The 24,732-nt window shown below is 39.4% G+C and overlaps 1 protein-coding gene across 4 annotated transcripts in view; it reads right to left on the reverse strand.

Annotated features, from left to right (window-relative positions):
• CTNND2 (catenin delta 2) overlaps positions 1-24,732 on the reverse strand; it is a 557,661-nt gene that overhangs the window by 48,552 nt on the left and 484,377 nt on the right. For all 4 annotated transcript variants that reach the window (XM_042464992.1, XM_042464991.1, XM_042464993.1 and 1 more), the window contains 2 exons: positions 23,658-23,808; positions 4,398-4,608 (listed from right to left, as the gene is read on the reverse strand). In XM_042464992.1, coding sequence (XP_042320926.1) covers positions 4,398-4,608; positions 23,658-23,808 — 362 coding nt within the window. The remainder of the gene's footprint in view (positions 1-4,397; positions 4,609-23,657; positions 23,809-24,732) is intronic.

Raw genomic sequence — 24,732 nt, forward strand, 5'->3', positions numbered from 1 at the left:
AAGTAGTTCTAGGCAAACATACATACAACACACACATATGGACATGGGTCTCCTCAGGGGCACTGTATAAATGCTGACAGACTCCAACACATGTTAATTGCGTTTTTATAAGATCTTACACAGATTGAAGAGTGAAACAAGTAAATCATGTGCTGTATCTAAACTTTTGAGAGTGAAGGTCTTAACTGCACAAAACAGGGCCTTTTCATTCTACAGTACTTCTGCACAGCAGCACCATTCATGGAATGGAATGGAATGGGTAGGACAGCCCCATTAACCAATATGAATACAAGACAATATGTTTTCATGTTCAATCAGTTACTTTAAAACAAATTACCATATTTATTCATGTATAAGTCTAGAAAGTTTAGTTAAAAAAATTGACCCCCCCCCCAAGAAAAAGTGGGTTGACGTATCCATGGGTCAATATAACTACCTTAACTCTTACTGGAAAAAAAGAACCATCTCTTTCTCTGAGTAGCATGGCAAAAGAGAGCTTAGACTACCCAGCTAAAAGAAGCACTAACTCCTTCTACTCTCTCCATCATGGCACCACTTCTGCCCTTTTTTAATGCCTGGGTGGGAAAATACTGGTGGTGGCAGGTCTCTTTGGCACTTTTCCTCAACGGAGCACAGAGAGAGTAGAAAGGGTTTATTCTCCCTGGACAGACTAAGCTCTTGCCTTTCACCACTCTACTCAAAGAATGGTTCCTTTTTTTAAAAAAGAGTTAATACCGTACCTTAACTCTTGACTTTACATCCATTTTGACACATGTGTTATTTTAGCTCTGTCCACATCTGGTTGCCACCCTCCCACATCCAGCCATAGTTTACCATAGTTTCCCCCTTATCCATCCAGACTTTAGGGTAAGCACAAACAATTTTGCCTACTAGAGTTTTGTAAGTTTTGTTTTGGCCCATCCTTTGTTCCATGTCCCTAAATTTTAACCTGACTTTTCAAAATCGATAATTTTGTCCCCAAACCTACCTTGGGTATACGGTTGACTCATACATGAGTATATATGGTAATGATCAGAAGATGAAACTACAGTCTTCACAGTGAAGAATCCTCTTTGAAAACACTGATATGCAACAATATTTCTAAGAACCCCCTCCATCATACGCAATTACAAGTTTACAAAATCTGACAATTTAACTATCAGTTGTCAACATCTTGAAATATGAGGAGGATGGGAAATCAACTTTGTAGCTCAATAGCTTCCTGTATTATTTTTCATAACATGAATGAAATATAATAGGCCTAGTACTTTTTGAACATATTGTTGGTTTCCGTCTATAACTCTGAAAATATTAGCCTATTACATCATAAACAGTATGTCTTCAACATTCATTAACTACTTCATTGTAGTCTGTTCTATGTGTTGTTAGCTCCCTGCCTCCATTTGTAGCTTATTGCCATCCTGATTACTTTTCTAAATCATTCAAAATTATCATGGATTCTAAGCAGTAGAAGAAAAATAATTATCTAGTGAAAGCTCATAATATTTTATTTATCTTATATCACTCAGCATTAATTTCCAATATGGTATTATCCTACAGCACTTCCAATAAATAGGAAATTAATTTCCTCTGATATTTCCCCTTCTCCTACCAACACGACCCATTGTTATATTATTATTATTATTAACCTTTATTTATGAAGCGCTGTAAATTTACACAGCGCTGTACATACAATCTTGTTAAGTAGACGGTTCCCTGCCCTTGGGTTTACAATCTAAAAAGACATGACACAGAAGGAGAAGGGAGTGGTGGAGGGAAAGGGTAAGAGGTCCAGCAGTTCCCCTCTACCTCCAAGGCCTGGACCAAGGCAGATGGACTGGAGGGAGGGCTTGGCTTCATAATGGATGGTTAATCATCTTCCAGGGAAAAGACATACTCTCAAGTAGGATAATACATATACAGTACATAGCAATACAGGAAATGGTTCGATAAACAGGAACCAAAAGAACATCAAATAGTAAGCGACAATTATGCAATGCCTGGGAAGGCTTCTCTGAACAGGAGAATATATTCAGGCTAGTCAAACTCAGATACTATCTAAACAAACTTGTAAAATTTCACCTGAAATGTTCCTTCTCAAGTCTCTTTCCCATTTTTCTTGATGCTATCTAATATGTATCTAAATGTCTAATAATTCCACAGAAGTGTTCAAGATGTGTCATCTTTTAAAAGATTATGCTTTATTTGTATAATTAGTCCCTAAAATGAGATGGTTGAACTCTCATTTCCAACTTGTGGAATAAGGATACATCCCTACACAATGGGGATTCACTGGGATTGCAGGTTGGCTGACTTCCATATCAACCCCAGTTTCCTTCTTTTCCTCCCATTTAACCAGAACTCATGGTGTCATCATATCTAGATTTCCTCAGAGCTCATACCTAGGACTCCTTGGCATGCCACACACCAGAGAGAGAGAGGGGGGGGGAAGAGAGACCCATCTTTGCTGTCACCATAGCTACTTATTCTCACTACAATGTGGCTAGTGGGAATAAGTAGCTATGGTGACCGCAGAGATGAGTCTCCCTTTCTCTCCTTTCCTTGGTGTGTGGCATGCCAAGCAGACCTGGGAATCACTGCCTTTCCAGGGACAACTGCAATGTCAGCCATATCAACACTGTCGTTGTAAAGATCAGACCAGCTAGTAGAGCTTTTAAAGGGGAAGGGTCTTGAATTTTAAATCTAGCCAGAGAAGAATTTGGAGATTATGGCCCTGAACAGACAGGCCAAAATAAAGCTGCTTCGGGTCACTTTGGAGTATGCTATTTAAATGACACATACATATTAAAAGGCCAGAAGCTGCACCAAAGCTGTGCTCCAGTCCTTAGGACTGGAGTGAGGCTTTGGCGCAGCTTCCGGCCTCTTAGGACACATGAATCATTTAAACAACACATGTCCAAAGTGACCTGAAGCAGCCTTATTTTGGCCTGTCTGTTCAGGCCCTATAATATTCTTTTTATTCCATGAGGCAAATACTGTATTACATTCCTCCACGTTTCTATTTCCCAGTTACATATCTAGAATCTGCTGAAATTTGGGTAATCTCTACTGATCCAGAAGATCGCTCAGTTTTCTGTTACCCCTGCACTACCTTGTCTTAATTAGAGATATATTATTTTCCTTCCAAACTTGTTTATCATCTAACTTGTCTTCATTTTCAGTTTTCTCTCCATTATAGTTGCCACACCGAAACTTAACTTAAACTAAAGTAAACATATCATTTTGGATTACACATGTTATTGTTGTTGTGTGTCTTCAAGTAGTTTCTGATTTATGGCAATCCTATCATGGGGGTTTCTTGGCAGGATTTCAAAGGAGGTTTGCCACTGCCTTCCCCTGAGGCTGAGGAAATGTGACTTGGTTTTGTGGCCAAGCTGGGAAAATAACCCTGGTCTCCAGAGCTATAGTTCAGCACTCAAACCACCAAGCCACACTAGCTCTCTTAGATAGGTTAACATTCAAATGTGGCTATCGCAGTACCAAAATCCATTCTCTTTGCTTTTTGGATTTTAATTTTAGATTTTATTGTCAAATGCAAATATTGTACAGCAAATAAGGTACAGAAAATTATAACATGTAACACCATGTCATATTTTTGTTAAGTTTTTTTTTAATAAAGGGTATGCTGCCTGTTCTATTTTCATCTCTTCTCTTAATATCATACTTACAGGGTGTTTCTATTTTTTAAAAAATCCAAACATTATGTTCCACCACATTTTATCCTCTTGTTAATTGCGATATTTGCATTGACATACATTCCCCCCTTCATGTATTTGGTAGGAATGACCTCTTAAGGAAAAGGAACAACCACACTGAAGTCATGTGAGGATGCACTTTTCAAACATTTTTTGATGAAACCTGCTCCTATAAGTAGCAAAAATAATGATTAATTCCTGCAGTGCTGGCCAGTGTTGGTAGGTTAAGCCATAAACTACTGTGTGCAGATAAATACGATACCTCAAATGTCAATAATGTCTACAAGTGTCAGATAGATTGATGTGAGATTATTCACCTTCTGTCCCCCAACCCATCTTTATTGTCAAGCTTAGCAATACATGATAAACCACAGAATTAAAGAAAATCTTTAGAGCAGACAATTCAATTATAGGGAGCCCAGATAGTGCAGTGGATGGTTACCTATACTGCAGCCAACCACAGACACATGGTTGTGAGTTCGATCCCAGGACTCCAGGGTTGACTCAGCCTGGCATCCTTTTTAGGTCACTAAAATGAGTACCCAGCTTGTTGGGGGCAATTACCTCATACATTGTAAACTGCTTAGGGAGTGCTTAAATGCACTGGTAAGTGGTATAGAAATGTACTTGCTTGCTATTGCTAATTATACTAATAGGCATGAGATGATTTACAAAACATACTTGTCTCCTTTACTCTTGGAAATGCCAACAAGCTTTTCAATTCCTCCTGCATCCCGTAAGGCCTTGGCATTCTCCATGTTCTTTGTGATGACCTCATGCAAAGTGCAACAAATGGCAGTAACGGTATCATCAGACATGGCCTTGCTTGCTGAACTGTTACTGTTGTTACCTCCTGGAAGCCGATGAACCAGGTCCCGCATGGCATACTTGCCTGTTGGAAAGGACAAAAACAAAAAAAGGAGGAGGAATCACATTTAAAAAGCAACAAATAAAGAGGGAAATACAGGAAAGAAAAGCAAATATTCTGAGTTATTGTTTTGACCAATTTTAATGCTTGGTGATCTTCAAAAAAAATATCCCTATTATCAGAAATTATCAATCATGTTTTAGCCTCACTAGGGAGTTATCCAGACATTGTTTTTGTTAGTGCTATGGGCTGGAGCAGATGGGCGGGAAAGAGTTGCCCGATTCTGTTCCGGCCTGAAGCTGGTCCAAACTCGGTCGACATCACAGCCTGCTCCCAATGTGGGCTGTGCTCACTGAGGCTAACTGGCACTTCCAGGAACTGGATCATCCCAACTCTTTTTTGCTCTCGTCCAAAGGACAGGAGTGTGGTCTTGGTGCAGCTTCCAGCTGCTTTGGAGGTGTGCATCCTCTAATAAGCAGGCCTCCAAAGCAACCAGAAGCTGCTTCATTTGGCCCATCTGTTCTGGGTCTATGAGAATAATTTCACACAGTCCAGTTCTGTTGTTCACACTATTTTTTTTATTGGAGCCACATCTATGTGCATCTCTGTGAGTGCTGTTGCTAACACGTATCAGCACTGGGATGCGGATGTATTTGAAACACATTCAAGGCATGCAGAGTTTTATCGTGGTTTATTCTGGGTCTATCCACATCAGTTAGTGACACATCCAACAATGCAAATCTTTTAGGAAAACTTGGGGGGGGGAACTAAGATTGATTATCCTGGGTTGAAAGGGGCATTTTTTTTGGCAACCCTCTCCCTTCAAAAAGCTGACTCGGGTGCATTTGAAATTTATGTGAACAATGAAGATTTAACCCATATCCTAGAAGGATTATTTTCACTTTCTGAATAATCCCTAGTTCTACAAGTCCTCATTCCTATATAATATCTTAGACAATATGTAGTGTACAAGCAAGGAGTAGCCATAATGTTTTCACAACCATACACTCAAAATGAGTGCATATGAAATTTTCTTTGCTGGATTCACACAGTTAGATATTATTACACCATTAAAAAAAATGACATAATGGGTTACATTCAATTGCTATCTCTCTTTGACCCAGCAGCAACTTCCTTTAGCAGAACTGAGAAGGAAGTAAAATCTCCCCTTTCTATGACAGACAGCCTTCCCTCATTCCTGTTACGAAGGGCCATTTGTGGTCAGTGATGAAATGCTACTGGGATCTGCAAGTTTCAGACCCATGTTACTTTTCCAATAAACACTAGTACTTAAACCCCTTTGATTTGCAAATAAATATATTTTTTCAATAACTTATAGATTTGATGACCCAACACATTTTAAAAGGATTTGAATAATTTGATTAAATTTAAGTCCGTATGGCATTCAGTAAAGCTCCTTTATCTTCCTAGGTATATTGGAAAAGTGAGAATGGAAGAAATTAAAATTGTAACTTCAGGGTAGCATTCACAGGAAAAATGTGGTTGCAGAGATCAGATTTTCTGATGCTACAAAATGACGTTATCTGACACTACAGTTATTTCAGTGTATTTCCAGGGGTCAGGCTCAATCTTGTATTGTCTCTCTCTTCCTGTCCCTTAAATTATTAAAATCTGCTACACCCAGAAAGGGATGAGCAAAAAGTAATTGTGTTTCTGGATTAGAATCTATAGTATATTTTCTCAGCAGAATCTTATTCCCTGGTTGTCATGTTTATTTCTACATTAAAAGCAGAAAAAAAGAACAAGGACTGAAGGTGACACTGACTTACAGTTGTCTTCCAGATAAAACAGAACAGAGAAAAGTTCTGCTTTCTTGGCAGACCGAAACATTTGACAACTGTAGACAAATTATGGCCAGGATACAGAAGACGTTGAGAACCAGCATGGTGTAGCATTGGATTATGACTCCCGATATCAGGGTTCTTGTCCTTGTTCAACCATAGAAACCCACAGGGTGACTTTCAAGTCCCACTCTCAGCCTCACAGGAAAGCAAAAGCAAGCCTCCTCTAAACAAATCTTGCCATGAAAACCCCATGATAGGTTTGCCTTAGGGTTGCCATAAGTAGGAAGAAAATGAAGGCACAAACAAGATATTACCACATCATTGCTCAGAGCCAAAGCTGTACAAGATGTAGGCAATTCCATGTACAGGTTGTCACAGAACTGTCCTGTCATTAAAAAAAGAGATGTTTGTGGATCTTGAGTTCAACAGCAAAAAGGATACCTAAGAGAAGGGGTGCTCAGTATACATTGTGATATTCCTGCAGTTTCACTCTCTCACTCCCCATGTTTTTGCTAGTCAGTTCTGGAACATGGGCTTATACTCATAGAAAATACTCAGGGATAAGTACTTGAGGTGGAGGGGAGCAGCACTGGCCCAGGAAGGATTCTGCACTCTTTATCTGTGCACTCTTTTCAATGTTAAAACCACCCTCTCTTCATTTTCTTTGCTGTTAGTCCCAGTGACTTTTGTGCTGCTCACTTATGCAAGCATAGGTCTGAAGTTGAGAGTCAAGCAAAATGGGGAGATAGCTCTAACACTGTATTGGTGGTTGTGGGGGTGAACATAATTAATCAATTCCTTGCTTGGTGGGTTTTTACTCTGCTCTTCAGGAAAAAAAGCTCAATAACAAAAGATCAACAATAAGATCGTCTGTACCTTCAAGCTAAGTGTGGTGTATGATTCTGGAGAACAGGGTACGAATCCCCATTCACCCATGAAAACCCATTGGGTGACTTTGGGCAACTCACACTCTCTTAGCCTCAGAGGATGGCAATGGCAACCTCCCCTCTGAAGAAACTTGCCGAGAAAACCCTGTGATGTGTTCACTTTAGTTGGAAACAACTTGAAGGCAAACCACACACACAACACATGCTCTCAAGCTTATTGTCTAGAAGAAATGGCATTGGGAGGGAAGAGGGAAAAAGTAAGCCCAAGTACTTGTTCTTAACTGCAAAATTCTTACAAAGAGGTGAGAATGGAAAACAGGCCAAGGAGTGGATGAATGATGCTGATCTCTCAGTGAAAACTAGGAAGGAAGGGGTCTGGTGTAAGTAAATTCTTAGGGAAGCTGCTACATAGTGTGACTGTGTAACTGAGGCAGAATTAATGCAGCTTGACACCACTTTAACTGCCCTGGCTCAATGCTATGGAATTCTATGATTTGTAGTTTTAGCCTTCTTTGTCAGAGGTCTCTGGTGCCACAACAAACTACAAATCTCAGGATTCCATATGATGTAGCCATGATAGTTTAAGTGATGTCAAACTGTGTTAATTTTGCAGTATGGCAAAAGCCATGGGCCAAATACAATAGCCTCACCCATTCCCTCAGAGACTGGACGACACACAGCTTAAAACCCCCTTCTGGTGCAAGCAGAACAGACGATGGCTAGCCAGTTCAGCACCAGAACAGAGTTTTACTCTTCTTACCCCAGATTTTAAAAAGTCCCTGTTTCTCCAGATCTTCCTTGTACCATTCTGGTACAGGGCAGCTGATCACACATCTGGCATATCTGCCACTGCTACCAGTTGCTTTCTCTGAGGTCAGAACAAGGTGCCAGCCATGTAACCATCACTGTGTACCTCATCCTGATTTCAGAGCAAAGTGATCTGTGGTGGTAGCAGATGCACCAGGTGGCTCCACAAGGCACACGTACGGTCTAGCATCAGAATGGAGGACTTTGCAATGGAAAAGGGCTGGTGCAGCTTTGGGGCCAGAATACTCTGGACTACCCTGCACTGGTGCAGATAGGGCCTGAGAGAGTAGTAAGTGTGAGCAGTATTGCAGATAAGAGTATGGCATGCAAGGAGAATATAGGAAATATGACACAGACAATCTTGTTCATACCAAAGATGCAAAAACAACAGCAACACCAGAAAGAAATGTCACAAAAAACAAAAAACATATAACTTTAAAACTTTGCCTACTTTATTAGTGCAATGTCTTCCAGTGCTCAAATGTCCTCATAGCCAAGCCAGCCATAATACCATCACCACTCTGAAATAAGGATTGGGTATATGTACCTCCAAGAAGTTGTTATATACTACAGCTCCCATAATCCCTCATTGTTAGACTTAGTATTGACTATGGCTTATAGAAGTTGCAGTCCAACAGCATCTGGGGGTATACAAGTTCTCTGTCACTGCTCTAAAACATTGTATAATATTGTAGCCTGTTTCTAGCAGATGCCTATTAAATGTTTCCTTATTCTTGGTAACATACTTCAGAACGACAATGACATTTCAGCTTCTGATATTTGAAACAGCCCTTCACTTTTAATTATTGGTAATCATAATATAGGATCACTAGCCCCAAATGTATTCAACCCGAGCACATTTAATTATATCTGAAATGTCACTGTAGCAAACAATTGTTTCAATGCACTTCAATTTTCAGTGAGTTTGCTTCTCTATTCTGTGTTGGCTGTTAAAGAGCTAACAGAAAACACACAAATGGGAAAAGACTATTATTATCTCTCCTAACGCTTTATCTTTTAAATATAATCTGTATAATGGCAACAAATGGAGTCTGTGACCAAAGATCACAGATCCACTGGGCCTTCTGTAGTCTTGTATTAAAAAGATACCTCACACTTCTACAAAGTTAATAATACAATGGTCAATAGGTGGCAAGAAAAGGTATCACAAAATGGTTATGTTCAGAATCATGCTCAGTGATCTAGAGACACTAAATAGCTAGTGAGTGCTGAATTTTCTGTATGAAATCATGGCAGAGGAGATTCCTCTCAACAGCATAAAGAAGTAGTAGCAAAGAAGTTATTTAGCTCTAGACAAAGTTGGTAGGGAGGAATCACAAAGGAGGCCAATGTGTAAACTGTTGGGTAAGGACTGTGGAAGTTGCTGGCACAATTCCAACATGGCTGCCAAAGATTGTTCAATAAGAGGTCAGAAGTGGTGGGAAGGGAAAGCAAAGACTACTGCAGAAAAAAGAGAGAGAAAGTGGCTCCACAAACAAGTGAACATTTTTGAAGCATTTCTAATCAGGGATGTAAATTTTCATAAATTTCATTCTCACAAGCTACAATAAATTTTTTTACTGTCTTTCCCTGCACTATGAGACTGTGCAGTTTTCAAAGATTATAATGGTTTGGGTCCAGGTTACCTATGGTGTTGCCTTTTCCTGTATGATCCACCTTGTACACTCAGGTCCTCTGGGGGACACTTACCTCTGCGTTAGAACTAGGTTGGCAACTGTCAACCAGGGGACTTTTTCATCAGCCAGCTCTAGACTGTGGAAAGACCTGCTGGAAGAGATTTTACAGCTGAATATGCTGTCTGAATTTAAAACAACATTAAAGACTAATCTCTTTCAGCAGGTCTATCCAGATGATTTTTAAATTGTAAGATTTAAATGATGAATTTTAAAATGTGGTTTGTTTTAATATAATAATAATAATAATAATAATTTTATATTTCCCGCCTCTCTCTATGGATCGAGGAGGGATTACAACCATACAACATATTTATTTATTTATTTATTTATTTATTTATTAGAGTACTTATACCCTGCCCTTCAGCCCTAAAGGCTTTCAGAGCGGCTTGGGTCTTGTTTGTTCTTTTAAACTGATGTGTATTTTTAACGCATATTGTGTATTTGTTGGTCACTGTTCCCCACCCTGATCCGTGGGGAGAGGTGGGTAAGAAATAAATATCATAATCATATTGAATGTACTCTGTGCAAAAAAAAATTGAATTTGGGATTTTATGTACAGAAAACATGATTTCTGCACAAAGAACAAGTTTCTTACACAGAAAACAGCACTTTCTATGCAGAAAGCTATTTTCTTTTTATAAAATCTCTTTTCAGCGTAGTAATATTGTTTTCCACAGACGTCAAAAGACAACATACATTTTTAAATAGACAGAATAAGTCATGAACTGGAAATAATTCAGAAAATGTTGTTTTCGATACACAAACAGAGAGATTTGAGGAGTGAAACCTAAAACCATGTGCATTTTTCATGCAAAGTTAGGCATTATGAATATTCTTGCCCATGTAGGATTATCCTTATCAGAACTGTCATTTTTGGCAGTCCATGCAGACTGTGGAGGGTCCTGGGCACAAAATCGCTCCTCAGACCCATTTTGGTGCCTACCCCCAGCAGAGAGGAAGAATGCCCTATTTCCCAGGATGCCCTATTTTCACTCTACTATCACCATGTAGTACAGTGGTTCTCAACCTTCCTAATGCTATGACCCTTTAATACAGTTCTTCATGTTGTGGTGACTCCCAACCACAAAACTATTTTTGTTGCTACTTCATAAATACAGTATGTGTTTTCTGATGGTCTTAGGCAACTCCTATGAAAGGGCTGTTCGACCCCCAAAGGGGCCGCGACCCACAGGTAGAGAACTGCTGATCTAGTACAATGCATGAGGCACACAGCATTCCTAAATTAAAGTCAATTGCCAATGAAACTGTATCCCTGGACCCTGTATTTTATAAATGAGGAATCAACCTTGGGAAGTCACACTTTCTTTCTGCCCCTTGTTTCAAATGCAGATTCCTTCCTCCTTACATTCTCCAGCTTAACAATGGTTTAGAGCTACATTAGCTAAACAAAGCCTTTCAAACCAGAGCACAATATGGACACGTTTCCTAAATGAGAAGAAAAGAAAACATTAACATATGCAAAAAGAAAGGCAAGCAGACAATAAGAACTGCAAAAAAAAAAAATGGATTTTGAGGAGCAGATTGCTAAGAACATTAGGACCAACAATTAAAAATATTTAAATACTTTTCCTGAAGTAGAAAATTAGTGAGGGAGACAGTTGTTCTTTAAATAACACGGAAGTTAAATGAGAACCGAAGAAGGACAAGGAGACTACAGAAGCATAGAACTAATTTATTTGAGTCTGCTTGCACTGATTTTACTACAAGCTCAAATATTCATACCTGAACTGATATTTTGAGAAAAGAAGTCTGAGGAATTGAAGCAGATAGTAGTGACAAATGATGAAGTACCACACCTTAATGAAACACCAAAAGTCAACAAATTGTCAGGATCAGTTGGATCCATTTGAGAGATCTTTAACTAAAAAAAGTTATTGGCGGGTTACATACCGCCATTTGGGACGTCCCCAGGACGTCCCAGTTTAAAAAAGGGGCGTCTCTTCTAGACGCCCCTACTCCTGTTACAGACTCTGTCTGTAACAAATGGCGGCGGCCATTCCACACGGCTGCCGCCATCTTGATGTAGCGGACGCTGTGCGTCTGCATGTCACATGGAGCTTATGACGTCGCGAGGGCGCCATTGGCACCTCGCGGCATCATAACTGCGACGCGGGAAGAAGCTCCATTTTGGAGCTTTTTTTGCTCCGCGCGGGAGCTGTGCGGTTTGGCTGCTGCGGCTCCCTCGCGGAGCAAACAGCAGCGCCGGCCTGTAACGGAACATTAATTGTAAAATAAAAATATGTAACATGCTCCTTAGACTGGTTTCTCTCAGATGGTTAAAAAGCGATAATTGTTATGTTTTCAAAACTGGCAGAATGCATAAGCATATTTATCCAGCATTTAGAACAAGGGTGGGGAAAGTGTGGCTCACGGGCTACCTGAACCCCTGAATGCTGTATTTGTATCCAAGTCCACCAGATCCACCCAATCCTCCTACCCATGCCAAAAACATCCCACAAACGCTCTGACCAAAGTTCAATCCATGTTCTTGATGGAAGCAGCAGCCAAAAGTCACTTCAGGTTGTGAAAATAGAAAATCTACATAGAAAGCTACATAAAGTTCTGGTCACTGTACCACAAGAAGAACATCAAAATTGGAGACAGTCAATCAAAATGATCAAAGAGCCAGCAGTCTCCTACCTAAGTAAAGGGTACAATATTTGGGGCTCTTAAACTCAGAAAGGCAAGGAAGGAGGGACATGGCAAAGATGTATACAATCATGCATGTTATGAAGACGGTGGATAGGGAGATGCTTTTCTTTCCCTTCTTATATCATTCCAAGGATCATCCAATTAAGCTAAATGGCAAGTATGTAAACCAAATTAAAGTAAGCATTTCTTCATACATTGCTCCATCTTCATATGCTGACCATAAATGGAGAGTATATAAACCAAGTTAAACTAAGTATTTTTTCCACACTGCTCCATCAGACCCGGGCTGGACTGAAGATTTTTATATCTCTGGACCCAGAAGACCTTTCCCATTCTTCATCCCTTCCAATATAAGTGGAACACCTCTGGCTTGGAGCCTAGCACTTCTCCTCTTTCCCTCAGGCAAACTTCTTTAAGACCATTGCCAGCTCTGATGAGCTGACATAAGGATGCAGGTTCCTGCTATAAAATGGAGAGGGGTAGATCATTAGGAGCTGCAGGTTCTGAGGAGATAAGAGATCCCAGGCTCAATGGACCCCATATCCCATAGATTCATAGACTGCATCAGGACAGGTCATGGTGCAGGGCATACGTTGACTTCCAGCACCTCTGCCTCCAGTGCTGCTGGTCTGGTCAATCCCTCCTCATCTGACCTGGAATCATAGCCCAGCCTGGTAGAATGAAATTGCTGTTATGTTTTTAAAGTACTACTTCTTCTGGGGTTACTGCAACAAAATGTTTGGGTTAAGAAAATTGGTGGGAGAACAAAGATATTGTGCCTGCTGATCTCCTTAAGCATGATTTGGATATTTTTTTTCCCCTTTTCACTCTAAAACTGCTTCCTTGGAAGTAAAGTTCATTGAACTGAATGGAATCTTTTCTCAAGAGAGTCTGTTTAAGATTGGGGATATTTAAGATATATATTGCCATGAAGTGCCTGTTTAGCACATCATTCTTCTGCTAATAAGAGTTTCAAAATGTGACAGTGGCCAGATCACTCAAGTACCACTAAGCATCATATGTCATTGACCAACTTCTAACATAGCAAAAATAAATACATTCTCTGAAGCAGACAAGAAATATAAGTTGTTGAGAAACAATTTAATCTACATCTCTTCTTCTGCAGTAAATGCCTCTGAAGACCTATTATCTCATGACCTTCTCAGCAGCAGGTAGCTGCACATTTCAGTTTACCCGCACCCACTTCTATCTGTGGTGTAACACCATGAACAAGTTGAGTGCATGCTGATACCACATATGCCAGTATACTGGTACTGAAATGCTTGAAAAACTCCTCTTGCAATGGTACAAGGAAAGCCAATTGGCTCAGAGTTCTGCAAATGGCAGTAGTGTGAACATGGCATTATATCAGCTACAGCTGGTAATCAGTACAAATGAAATGAAAATATTGGAGCCACATGCTGAGAGGGGCATGAAAAGAAGTGTTGTGTCTGGAACATTCAGAGTGATTAAAGCGAGTTGCAAAGTCTGTAACTGTTTCTATAGATTATTTGGGAAGTATATGTCTTTAAAAAAACAGCTACTGCTATATGCCAGTACATTTAATTTAACATTCTATTTAACAACAGAAAGGATAGAGTTAATTTTATCTACTTTACAGGTGAAAAAAGCTACTAGGTATAGCACAGCTTTAAATGGTACATGGAAGGTTAAAGCCAGTGTCACACAGTGTAGGAAGAAATCCTATAGTGTTCATCCTGGTCATACATAAAGAAACAGAATATGCTTAAAATTTACACATCAGGTGTTTTTGTAAATCACATAATAAACCACAAAAGAAGTCAATGTAGATATAGCACACAGCTGGTTGACTTCAAACATCTGCACCAATATTTTAATAAATATTTTTAGTACCACTATTGGCACAAAGCTATAGTTCAAAATGTAGCCGTCAGTGCAACATTTGATATTAGTCTACCCTAGAGATACATTCACTTCACAAGTCTTACTACAAGCTCTAAATTTCAGTTCTATTTTTTCTGAAATGAACTAAGCTACTCACACTGCCATATTGTCCTGCACTTTCTGTTTGTAAATGTTAGGAAATAGACCAATAATACCTTACACTACACTAGTTCTCTGGCTTGCCTAAGAAAACATGAACCTCATCATCAATAATGGAACTTATCTTCTGATTTTGCTTATTTAGGAATTTTTCATGGATGAAGTCAAGAAAGAAGCACTTGCTGGTTTTGTTAATTAGGTAAATAAAATGTTTAAAAGTACATGAAAGATTTTTTATCTTATATGAAAGATTGAAGTAGCTGAGAAGTTAACATTTTCATATCATATCATATCAGTGTATGATGAAATTTCCATAATTTGTTATTTTTTAACTTAGGACATGTCTGCACAGACCAAATATGCTGGTATCCCCTCGTACCCATGCCAGGGAGACCAAACAACGCATGGTCCAAACCCCAGTTTTGGTGCGGACAAACCAGATGCTGTCTGGCACGTTCTGCACCAGAAAAGATGCATTAGCCATTTACCACACATCAAAATAAGTCCCTTGTTGCTCTGGTTCCTCTGGAGTCTTTTTTGGCAGCATCGAATATATTTTGTATGTGCCACCTACTGGGGTACCTAGTGCAGTCACTGCTGGTGAGAGTTGTGTGCTCTGAGTCCAGAACATGGCATCCAGTCATTTGATTGCTGCCGAATGCCATGTTCTGACTTCAGAATATGCAATCCTCACCAATTGTGGATTATGTTGGGGGCCCAGCAGCCCACATATGTCAGTAGTTGACCAGTGCCATGACGGAGGGCTTTTACAGTGGAGGACCATAGGGGCAACTCTGAGGCCAGGATACATTGGGTTGCCCTCAATATATCCTGCATGTGCAGACATGTCCTTTGTCACTTTTCCTGAGATGCTGAATAGCATAATTCTACAAAATTATTAGACTATATATATTAATTAGCGTTGTATTTGGAATACTCTGACACCCAACATTTTAAGGCAAGCCTCTTGATGTTTACACTCATACTTTTAGGCACATACAAAATCCTGTTTCACAGAAGAAAAAAGCATAAAAAAGGCTTGTAATAGATCCTTTTAATAAAAATTGATTTTAGATTCACTCTAAATTGATGAAAATGTTAGCTGATAAAAGCAAATCTCATTGAAGCAATTTTTGTTAAAAATCAAGCCTCTTAAGACATGGAGGAAGTGAGGAGGGAGATAAGGCCAGGGTATAGTGATCACACTTTCTTAATTAGTTTCAATGAAATCCTGTGCGTGTCCATTAGCATGATTAATTTATCTTTGCTTGGGAAACAAATGGGCATAGAGATCACATCACAGTTTTATGTTGCTCAGCTGCATTACATAAATTAAAATAAAAATAATTTGGGCTCAATACTGACCTATTGTGAGTGCAGTGCTTGTGGATGGAGGAGTCCCAGAGCTCAGTAAAGCCAGGTTGTCCTTATCCTTCTGGTAAAAGCAGTATAAGGTAACTGTAGAGAAACTACTTGGAGGCACTGTTGGGAATGGAGAGAGGCTGATGTATTCCTCCCATATGTCCAAACAGACCTCCATTTTAGCACCATTTAAATAAGAATTGATTATTTTGAACCAATTAGCAGCTTTGTATAAAGTTCTCCTAAGAACAGCAATAGTTTCAACACACAAGTGCCACAACAAATGAACTGAATCTTCTTCATTTGAAAGGGAGAAAATCCCCAAAGAAAGTCCCTTCCCCTTCATGATTTTGCTCCACTGAAAGGTCTGAGGAACCACATCATCCAAGATTTTTTTGAAAGTCAGAAAGGCTTGACACAATGCTGTGAGGGGTGCAGGCAAGGAGTCCCACGGTACTCAGTCAATCCCTGTCTGCTCCATTAAACCTGATGATTTAAGCAGTGACATTCCTAGCATATTTGACACCAGTGTGGATTATTTTTTAATACCCCCCTTCAACAGCCCTTTCCAGTTATGGCAGAGTTGTTGGCCAGGTGGGAAAGAGAGGCAACTTCCCACCAGGTACCAGGTGACACTGCCTGCCTTGGTGATGCCCCTGGACCACAGTGTGCCTAAATACCCTAAAGATCCCAGATCCCATCTGATTTTGGAAGCTAAGTGGAGTCGGCTCTGGTTGGTAATTGGATGGGAGGCTGCCAATGAATACCAGGTGCTGTAGGCTATATTTCAGAGGAAGGAACTGGCAAAATCACCTCATAAGGCCACCTGAAGGCACATACACACATGTACAATCAAATGCAAGTAGTACAAGGGGCCATGGAAGAAAGTGTGAGGCCTATGAACATCACACAGTGCTATTAAATTCCAGGATATGTCAGTCAAAGTTCTATTTTAGAAAATCTGCCAGAAAACATTAAAGTAAGCTTTAGTAAGCCTACAGAAGAGCAAACCTTAGCAAGAATGTGTCAGCAGTGCATCTACAAATCCATGTTCTGTCTTACCACCTTTTTAGTATTTGCTAAGAGTCAGCAGCATGTAAATGGGAGGGTTCTAGTAGATATTATATGCATGGAGTATCTATTTGGATCCTCTTAAATAACTTTCAGTGGTGAGATAAGACAATAAGCCTTCTTATGTACCATAATTTTAGTTATTTCTTTATATATTTATTTCCTGCCTTTCTCTCAGAAAGGGACCAAAAGCAGCTCACAGATGAAATCAGTTAAAAACTTCATAATCAAAATTGAAAAACAATTAAAATCATTTTGATAAAACAATAAAAATTGCATTAAACATACAAATGCTAAAAACATAAATAGATCATGCTGTCATTCCAAAAGCCTCCCTGACAGAAATTATATATTAAATGTCTCCTTGCGTACAAACATCATTGTGTGCTGGTGAAAGAAAAGTAGGGAGGGGGCCAGCCAAGCCTCCTGTGGAAGGGAATTCCAGAGGGTGAAGCAGCCACTGAGAAAGCTGTCTCCTATGTCCTCACCAATTGAGCCTGTGATGGTAGTGGGAGTGTGAGAAAGCCTTCCCTTGAAGATCTTAGAAATCTTGCAAGTTCGTATGGGGAGATACCATCCTTCAGACAGTCTGGACTTCAGCCATATAGGGCTTTATAGGTCATAACCAGAACTTTGAATTGTGTCTGGGAATGAACTGGAAGCCAGTGAAGCTGTTTCAGCAAGGGAGTTATATGCTCCATAATTGTAAGGATCTGTATTGCAACTACTACTATTTAATTTAATTATAAATGATTGGATGTCAGTGATGAGGAGTGAGTTAGGCATGATTCTGAAGGACACAAAGTTATTCAGCATGGTAGGGAAAAAAATAGGAACAGTTTTGCAACCATATTTTAAAAGCTGAATCCCTGCTTGGCCATGGAAACCCACTGTGTGACCTTGGAGAAATCACACTATCAGCCTCAGAGGAAGGCAGAGGCAAGCCCTCTCTGAACGAACCTTGCCAAGAAACCCATGATAAGTTTGCCTTAGGATCAAGGCACACAACAATGAGCACTGGAGCCTCTGGCTGAGAAGACGAATTATGTGTGTGTGTTCCGTGCCTTCAAGTAGTTTCTGATTTATGGTGATCCTAAGGTGAACCTACCATAGGGTTTTCCTGGCAAGATTTGTTCAGAGGTTTGCCATTGCCTTCTAACTATCCCTTATTAAACGGCAAATCCCAGGATTCCAGACAATGGTATCATAGCTGTTAAAGTGAAATATAGCACTGCAGCTCTATAGTGTGAAAAGGTCACTTGTGGCTATGGTGGAGAATTCACAAAAATATCAACCTGGTATAGTGCCATCTATGTTATTATTCTGAATGTAAAAAAAATGTTGCTGGTTGCTTTTTAAATGTGATGTAATACAAAGCTGACATTGTCCAAAGTTGTTTTAAAGCTGTGAGTGTGAGTGAATTAGACATTTACCCCTACCAGAACAAACTACAATTTCTCCCATTTTCTTATTTTTGATGTGACCCTCCTATTAGATATCTCTTTCTCATGCCTATGCACAAGAAACTCTAGGACTTTATATTTTCCTATATCAAATACAGGAAAACAAATCTCTGCTCCCCAATCTCACGTAGTTGTAGTTGCACTCTCTTTCTATCTTCTTTAGAAAAGAACCTTTGGTATAGGGCAGGATAGGTGGCCCTGCAGATCAGAATGTTGCATGTGGTTGCTCTAGTATGGATTGGCTCTGGCAAATTATGCAATATCGGAACATAAGACAGAAGGAAATAAGTTTTTCCTCCATGAGGCGGCCCAGTGAACTGGACAGCAGCTACTTCTATCTTGACATTAAAATGCATTTTACAATAATAAAGCTAGACAGAAGAAAGATGGAATGTCTAATTGTAACACGGGCTAGACCAAAAACTAAGCTCATCTCCAATTCTTAATCTTTTTCTACTTCTTTTCATTTAAAGTGAGAACTCAAGGTGCTGTTCTTTTTTCTTCCTCTAATCATTTTCCCCTTGGCTTTGAAGTTTCTGTAAGCTGAGGATAGCTTATCAGAAAAGTCCTGGAGAATGAAAGATGCTTAAACAGGGGTGGGTGGGAGAGAGTGAATAAGGGGAATTTCAATATCCCTAGGAAGACGCTGAGCTCTTTGGTAAAAGGCAAATACATATTCAGTCCCAGAGCAGAAATCATTTCACTACACTGGATAAAGTACCAAAATCCGTCCTTAGAATTATCATATCCCAAAGCTTTGCTTAAGATGTACTTTGTACTCTGGGCTGTTAGTGACTCACAAGAGAGACTGAGGAATCCCACCTCACCTCACCATCCCTTTCAAGCTCTGTATAACATAGGATAATAGCCTTAACACTGAGAGACTTAATACTTACAGAGGGCTTATTTGCACTGGCTCAACAACCCTTTTCATCTCATTATGCACCAAGATGGTGCGCCTTGAATCATAGGTCACTTAAAACAGCTGCCTTTTGACTACGGTGTATACTGATGTGAAGCACCATTTCACATCATGGGTTTGTTAAGGTTTGGGTGTCAATAATATCCAAAATGTTAAACTAAATCCTTCAAAACAGCACACTTTGAAATGTACCGAAGGCTGCTCTGGAGCAGTTATGAGGAAGTGCTACTTAACTGCATTTGCAGAACAAAACTGCTTATTTATCTTCAATTCTGATTTTGCACCAATCTGTTTACCAAGATATTTCAATTGGCTATGGAATTAAGCAACATTTTTAAAATGGAGTCCCCATGTCCCAGCACTCCCATGTGTACAGGTAAACTGAATATATCTATGCAACGGGGATATAAAGTACATTAAGCAAAGTTCACAATGCAGTAACGTATATACTTGACTATAAGTCAACCTCATGTATAAGTTGGACAGTTTTTGGGGCCAAAATTATGGATTTTGCCATGACCCATGGATAAGTCAAGGGTAAAACTGGAGACTCCCTCAGTGTGTGTATGTGTGCGTACAGCAAGAGAGACTCTAATTGAGGCTATTTGTTTCAACTTTGGTTTCAGCTTTCACCCAGATAGCAACGGCCAGCATGAGCGGGAATCTGTCTAACAGAAATTAATCACTCAAGACTCTTTCTACTTGGCTCAAGAGAGAAAAAACTCTCTTCACACTGCATAGGGAAATCTGAAAGAGCTGCTATCACATTACTATACTAAAATGTAAATAAGTCAACCTGGGATTTTGGGGTCAATTTTTAGGCATAAATTTTTAGACTTATAGATGAGTATATACAGTATATACTTTTTTTTGAACAGGCAGCATACCAAATAAGTGTACACACGCATACACTGCAATCACTGAATAACTGCTCTCTTGCTGCTACCACCAACTCTTCCTTTTCTTATCCTGTTGGAGCCTTAACTGTCCCTCAGCTGGTTGAGCAAGATGACAGAAAGCATGCTACTAATATTTCAGACACTCAATAATGCAGTATTTTGTTTCCTAGCAGCAAGAGTGGATGGTAGCAAATAAATGAGAAGAACAAGGGAACAGTTCTATTTCTCATTTGGCCTATTATCCCATTTCCTTCCTTCTGTGCACTTTGGAGGATTTCATTTGAATGGCTTTTTAAGGCTGTCTTCTCTTCTTATACTGTAAATATTGTCAAGCAAGGCAAGACATTTTTCACACTACAAGAAGGGATATAACTTCATGTCTCAGGCTTATTTTTAAAAATAATTAATCACTTTAGTTTTAATAAATAATGAATAGATCCAGTCAAAACAGAATTCATAAGTCAACAACAAATGCTTATTTAAAGCTAGGTTTGTATGTCACATGAACCTACCTGCTTCTGTAATGAGAACAGCAAAGCAGGAACTAGAGGGCAGCAAGTACCACATCACGGTTCATTAACCAACATTTTTGTCTTAAATTGACATGCAAACCTGGCCACTTTCAAGGCTTGAATGATCTAAAATATGTTTTTCTTGCATAACACATATTAGCTGACATCCTGTTGGGGCCATATGCATACATAGGTTTCCCTTATGCATGCCTATTTATTTATTTAAGTGCTGCAGGGGTTGGTATTCCCTTCCTCTCTCCATAGTGCCCCAGATCCAAGTTACTGAGCAGTCTACGAAGATGCTGCCTGCTGCATGGCTATTCCAGCTTTGTGGGGTCTGTGCAGGATTGCAGAAGTGTCTCCCCATCAATAGACCTAAAATGCTATCAATACTGAGACCTGCTGGGGTCCTCTTGAGGTCTCAGCATGAGGGGTGTATTAAAGCATTTTACTCCAAGTCTCTAGCTAAGTCTCAAGTCTCTGCCTTTAAGTTTAAAATCAAGTCTCAGGGAGCCAATTTTGACATGAGCCCTGGTGGCGCAGACATGAACCATGGTGGTGAAGTGGTTAAATGCCTGTACTGTAGCCACTCACGCACAAACCTCAAGGTTGCGAGTTCATTACCAGCCAAGGCCTCAAGCTCGACTCATGCTTGCATCCTTCCGAGGTCATTAAAATGAGTAACAGATTGTTGGGGGCAATTAGCTTACACATTGTAAACCACTTAGGGAGTGTTTAAATGCACTGATAAGTTATATAGAATTGTACTTGCTATTGCTATTCAATGGGCAGTGATGTGCACACATCCATATCAGTGCATCTGTCCATATCAGTGCATCTATGTGTATGTGCCATCATTGAATAATATGGGGCATGGCGATCCACAGGAGATCCAATCTCTGGATTACTAGACCAATGATGCAGAAGCCCACTGTAGTAAAAGGAAAGCAATAGATACTGCTGTTGTTGTTGCTGTTGCTGTGTGCCTTCAAGTCACATCTGACTTATGTTGACTCTACCACTGGGGTTTCTTGCCAAGATTTGTTCAGAATGGGTTTGCTGTTCTCTTCCTCTGAGGCTGAGAGAATGGGACCTGCCCAAGGCAACTGAGTGGATTTCAATGGCTGAGTGGGAATTTGAACCCTGGTCTCCAGAGCTTTAGTTGAACAGTCAAACCACTACACAGCATTGGTTCTCAATAGATACTAACTCAAATTAAACCCTAGACTACACTGACTAACAGTGGTGTCACTAGGGTTGGTGATACCAGTAATTCATGGTATCAACCTCTCCGTCCCCCACTGACCTCCCATACCACAACTATACAGAATCCTTAGCAATGTTCTTTGTAGTAATGCTACTCATACATCACAATTCCCATATATCACTGAATGTAATGGCCATAGTTGTGGCATAAACAAAAGTAAAATTAAAATTATACCTTTAAATTATAATATCACACACACAGCTTAAATGTATTTACATTGACATAGTTTCATGTGGTTAAAGTGAAAGTTTGGGAGATTTTTTTAAAAAAACATTAAATTTAAAATTTATTAAAAAAACACAAAACTGATGCCACTCCTTTGTTCTCCAATTGAGATGCTCTCCACTCACACCATTTCTTCCACTGAGCTCCAGCATTTTAAAAGGATGCAGGTGAATATCACAGCCCATTTATACCAATAGGCAGCTGTTTTAATGTCACTCCTCCTTAGAGTATCACTTGGTGTTATCCATAGCCCCTGCACCACCTAATGATGTCCCTGATCACTAATATATTCTAAATGTCTTTTACACAAACATCAAAAAGGCATGTGTTTCAATAATAACATTTTCTGGAATCCATGAAAATTTGTAGAAATTTAACAATCCAAATAGTAAACTATTTTGCAAGTCCATTATATCCCAATGAAAACAAAGCATTTTCAACTTCATGTAGCATATGTACAAAATATTATAAACTCATTATTGAAAATGAGCAAAAAACTTCATGTATTACAAGCTTTGGGTCACAACCTGTAGTTGATAAAAGATGTTCTATGATAGAAGGCAACATAGCCCAATTATCTTATACATGCCCCTCACATCGGTCAGGCTGGCTTTGAATTAAACATAAACAAATTTCAGCATCTTCCTGGAATTGTAATACAGAGCAGTACAAAGTCTGTTCCAAGCATACTTTTCCTTTAAAAACTATTCAAAAAATGGAAATTATTTGCCACATGACTATAATTCTCAGGAGTATTCCATTTTAAACTATTCTTTGTGTGAAAACACATATCTGAAAATAAAGATTTGCTGAGCTTCCTGTATATATTAATGTATGGAACTTGGATGCAAAAACCTCTACACCTGACTTACAAACACAGCAAGTGGCTGCCATAAAACCTTCCTGGGCAGATAATGTTTTATTTAATTAATTGCTTTATATTCTGTCTTTCTCCTTGCACAAGATCTGAAGGGTCAGAAAATTCCAGCAGAAACTGCCATAGTCCAGCCTCTCCTCTCCTCTCTGAAAAAGATAGGGAGGGCTGAATGAAGTGGGAGTGATTTTTGTCCCCTTCCTCTGGTGAATTTTATATTCAACTGTAATACCTCCCTCCCTGACACTTCAATCTAAAGTCTCTGCAGTTCCTTCTTGGCTATCATGACCAGCACATGAAGAAAAACTCAAGGGGCATGCACTTGTAGCACATACTTTCAATATAATATATGTTATTAATTAGAATATACATACACACAAAAAGCCTCAAGTGCTCATGCCACTATTAAAATAATGTTAAAGCTTAAGTGGATAGAGTAGAAAATAACTTATGGAACATTCTATGCTGACAAACATTTAATATTCCTCAGCATTACAGGATCATACACACATGCCGATTACTTATGCAGTGATAAAGGACATATTTGTCTCCCAGATAAAATACAGTGAAATATAACCACTTACCTATTAGCTCCTTATTTCGGACATCTAAGGCCATATTCCGTAAAGCTGTTGCAACCGCACATACTACTCGGTCATTGTCTATTCGAAGGAGCTCTACCAGGATTGGCAGACCTTTTTCCTTCCGTACTGCAGCACGGATATATACTGACCACTGTAAAGAAACATTATACGGAGGAGAATTAGAAAGAGGCATTTAAAAAGAAGTATAAACTATGATATAAACAAGTAAGATTTTAAAATTCTGGGTTACATTAATTCTCATTTCCATTTAAAAAACACTATGATAATCTGGTACCAGCACAATGTGTATTTTACAAGTACAGCGGGCCTTTCCAGACTAACCTCCAGCTGAATTAAGCAATCGATCCATTCACTCTTTCACCGCCTCTCCTGTGTCGATCCTTAGTTACAAAATTCGTAACTAAGTACACTGTAATGGGGATACTGTATTGTATCTTGATGTTTATGTGCAATTTTAGCAGAAGGAAGGAGGGCTAAGGGGTTTAGGGAAACTTTATTATTGTCTGTATATCTGTTTTATTGGACTGTTGTTATCCGCCTAGATTCTGGAAGGGAGAGGTGGGATATAAATAAATAAATATATCATCATCATCATCGTCATCCACAGATTCTTTATCCATAGATTCAACCGCCCATGGCTTTAAAATACTATAAGGGACACTATTTTAATATGCTATTGTATATAATGGCCTGTTACAGACTGCCAAAATAAAGCTGCATCAGGTCTCTTTGGAGGTATGTTGTTTAAAAGATGCATGGGTCCTAAGAATCCGGAAGCTACACCAAAGCTGCACTCCAGTGCTTAGGAATGGAGTGTGGCTTTGGCGCGACCTCTGGACTCTTAGGACCCATGCATCATTTAAACAACATACCTCCAAAGACACCTGAAGCAGCTTTATTTTGGCAGTCTGTAACAGGCCAAAATGACCTGAGCCCAAACCCCAGCAGATACCAAAGGCCCATTCTAAATATATTCAGGTGCCTTTTGTGGCTGATACTGAAGGAACAATGCCTGCCATTTAAATCTCATTAAGAGATTGTATCTAGTTGGGTT

Source organism: Sceloporus undulatus, chromosome 4, assembly GCF_019175285.1.
Source record: "Sceloporus undulatus isolate JIND9_A2432 ecotype Alabama chromosome 4, SceUnd_v1.1, whole genome shotgun sequence".
Lineage (NCBI taxonomy): Eukaryota > Metazoa > Chordata > Lepidosauria > Squamata > Phrynosomatidae > Sceloporus > Sceloporus undulatus.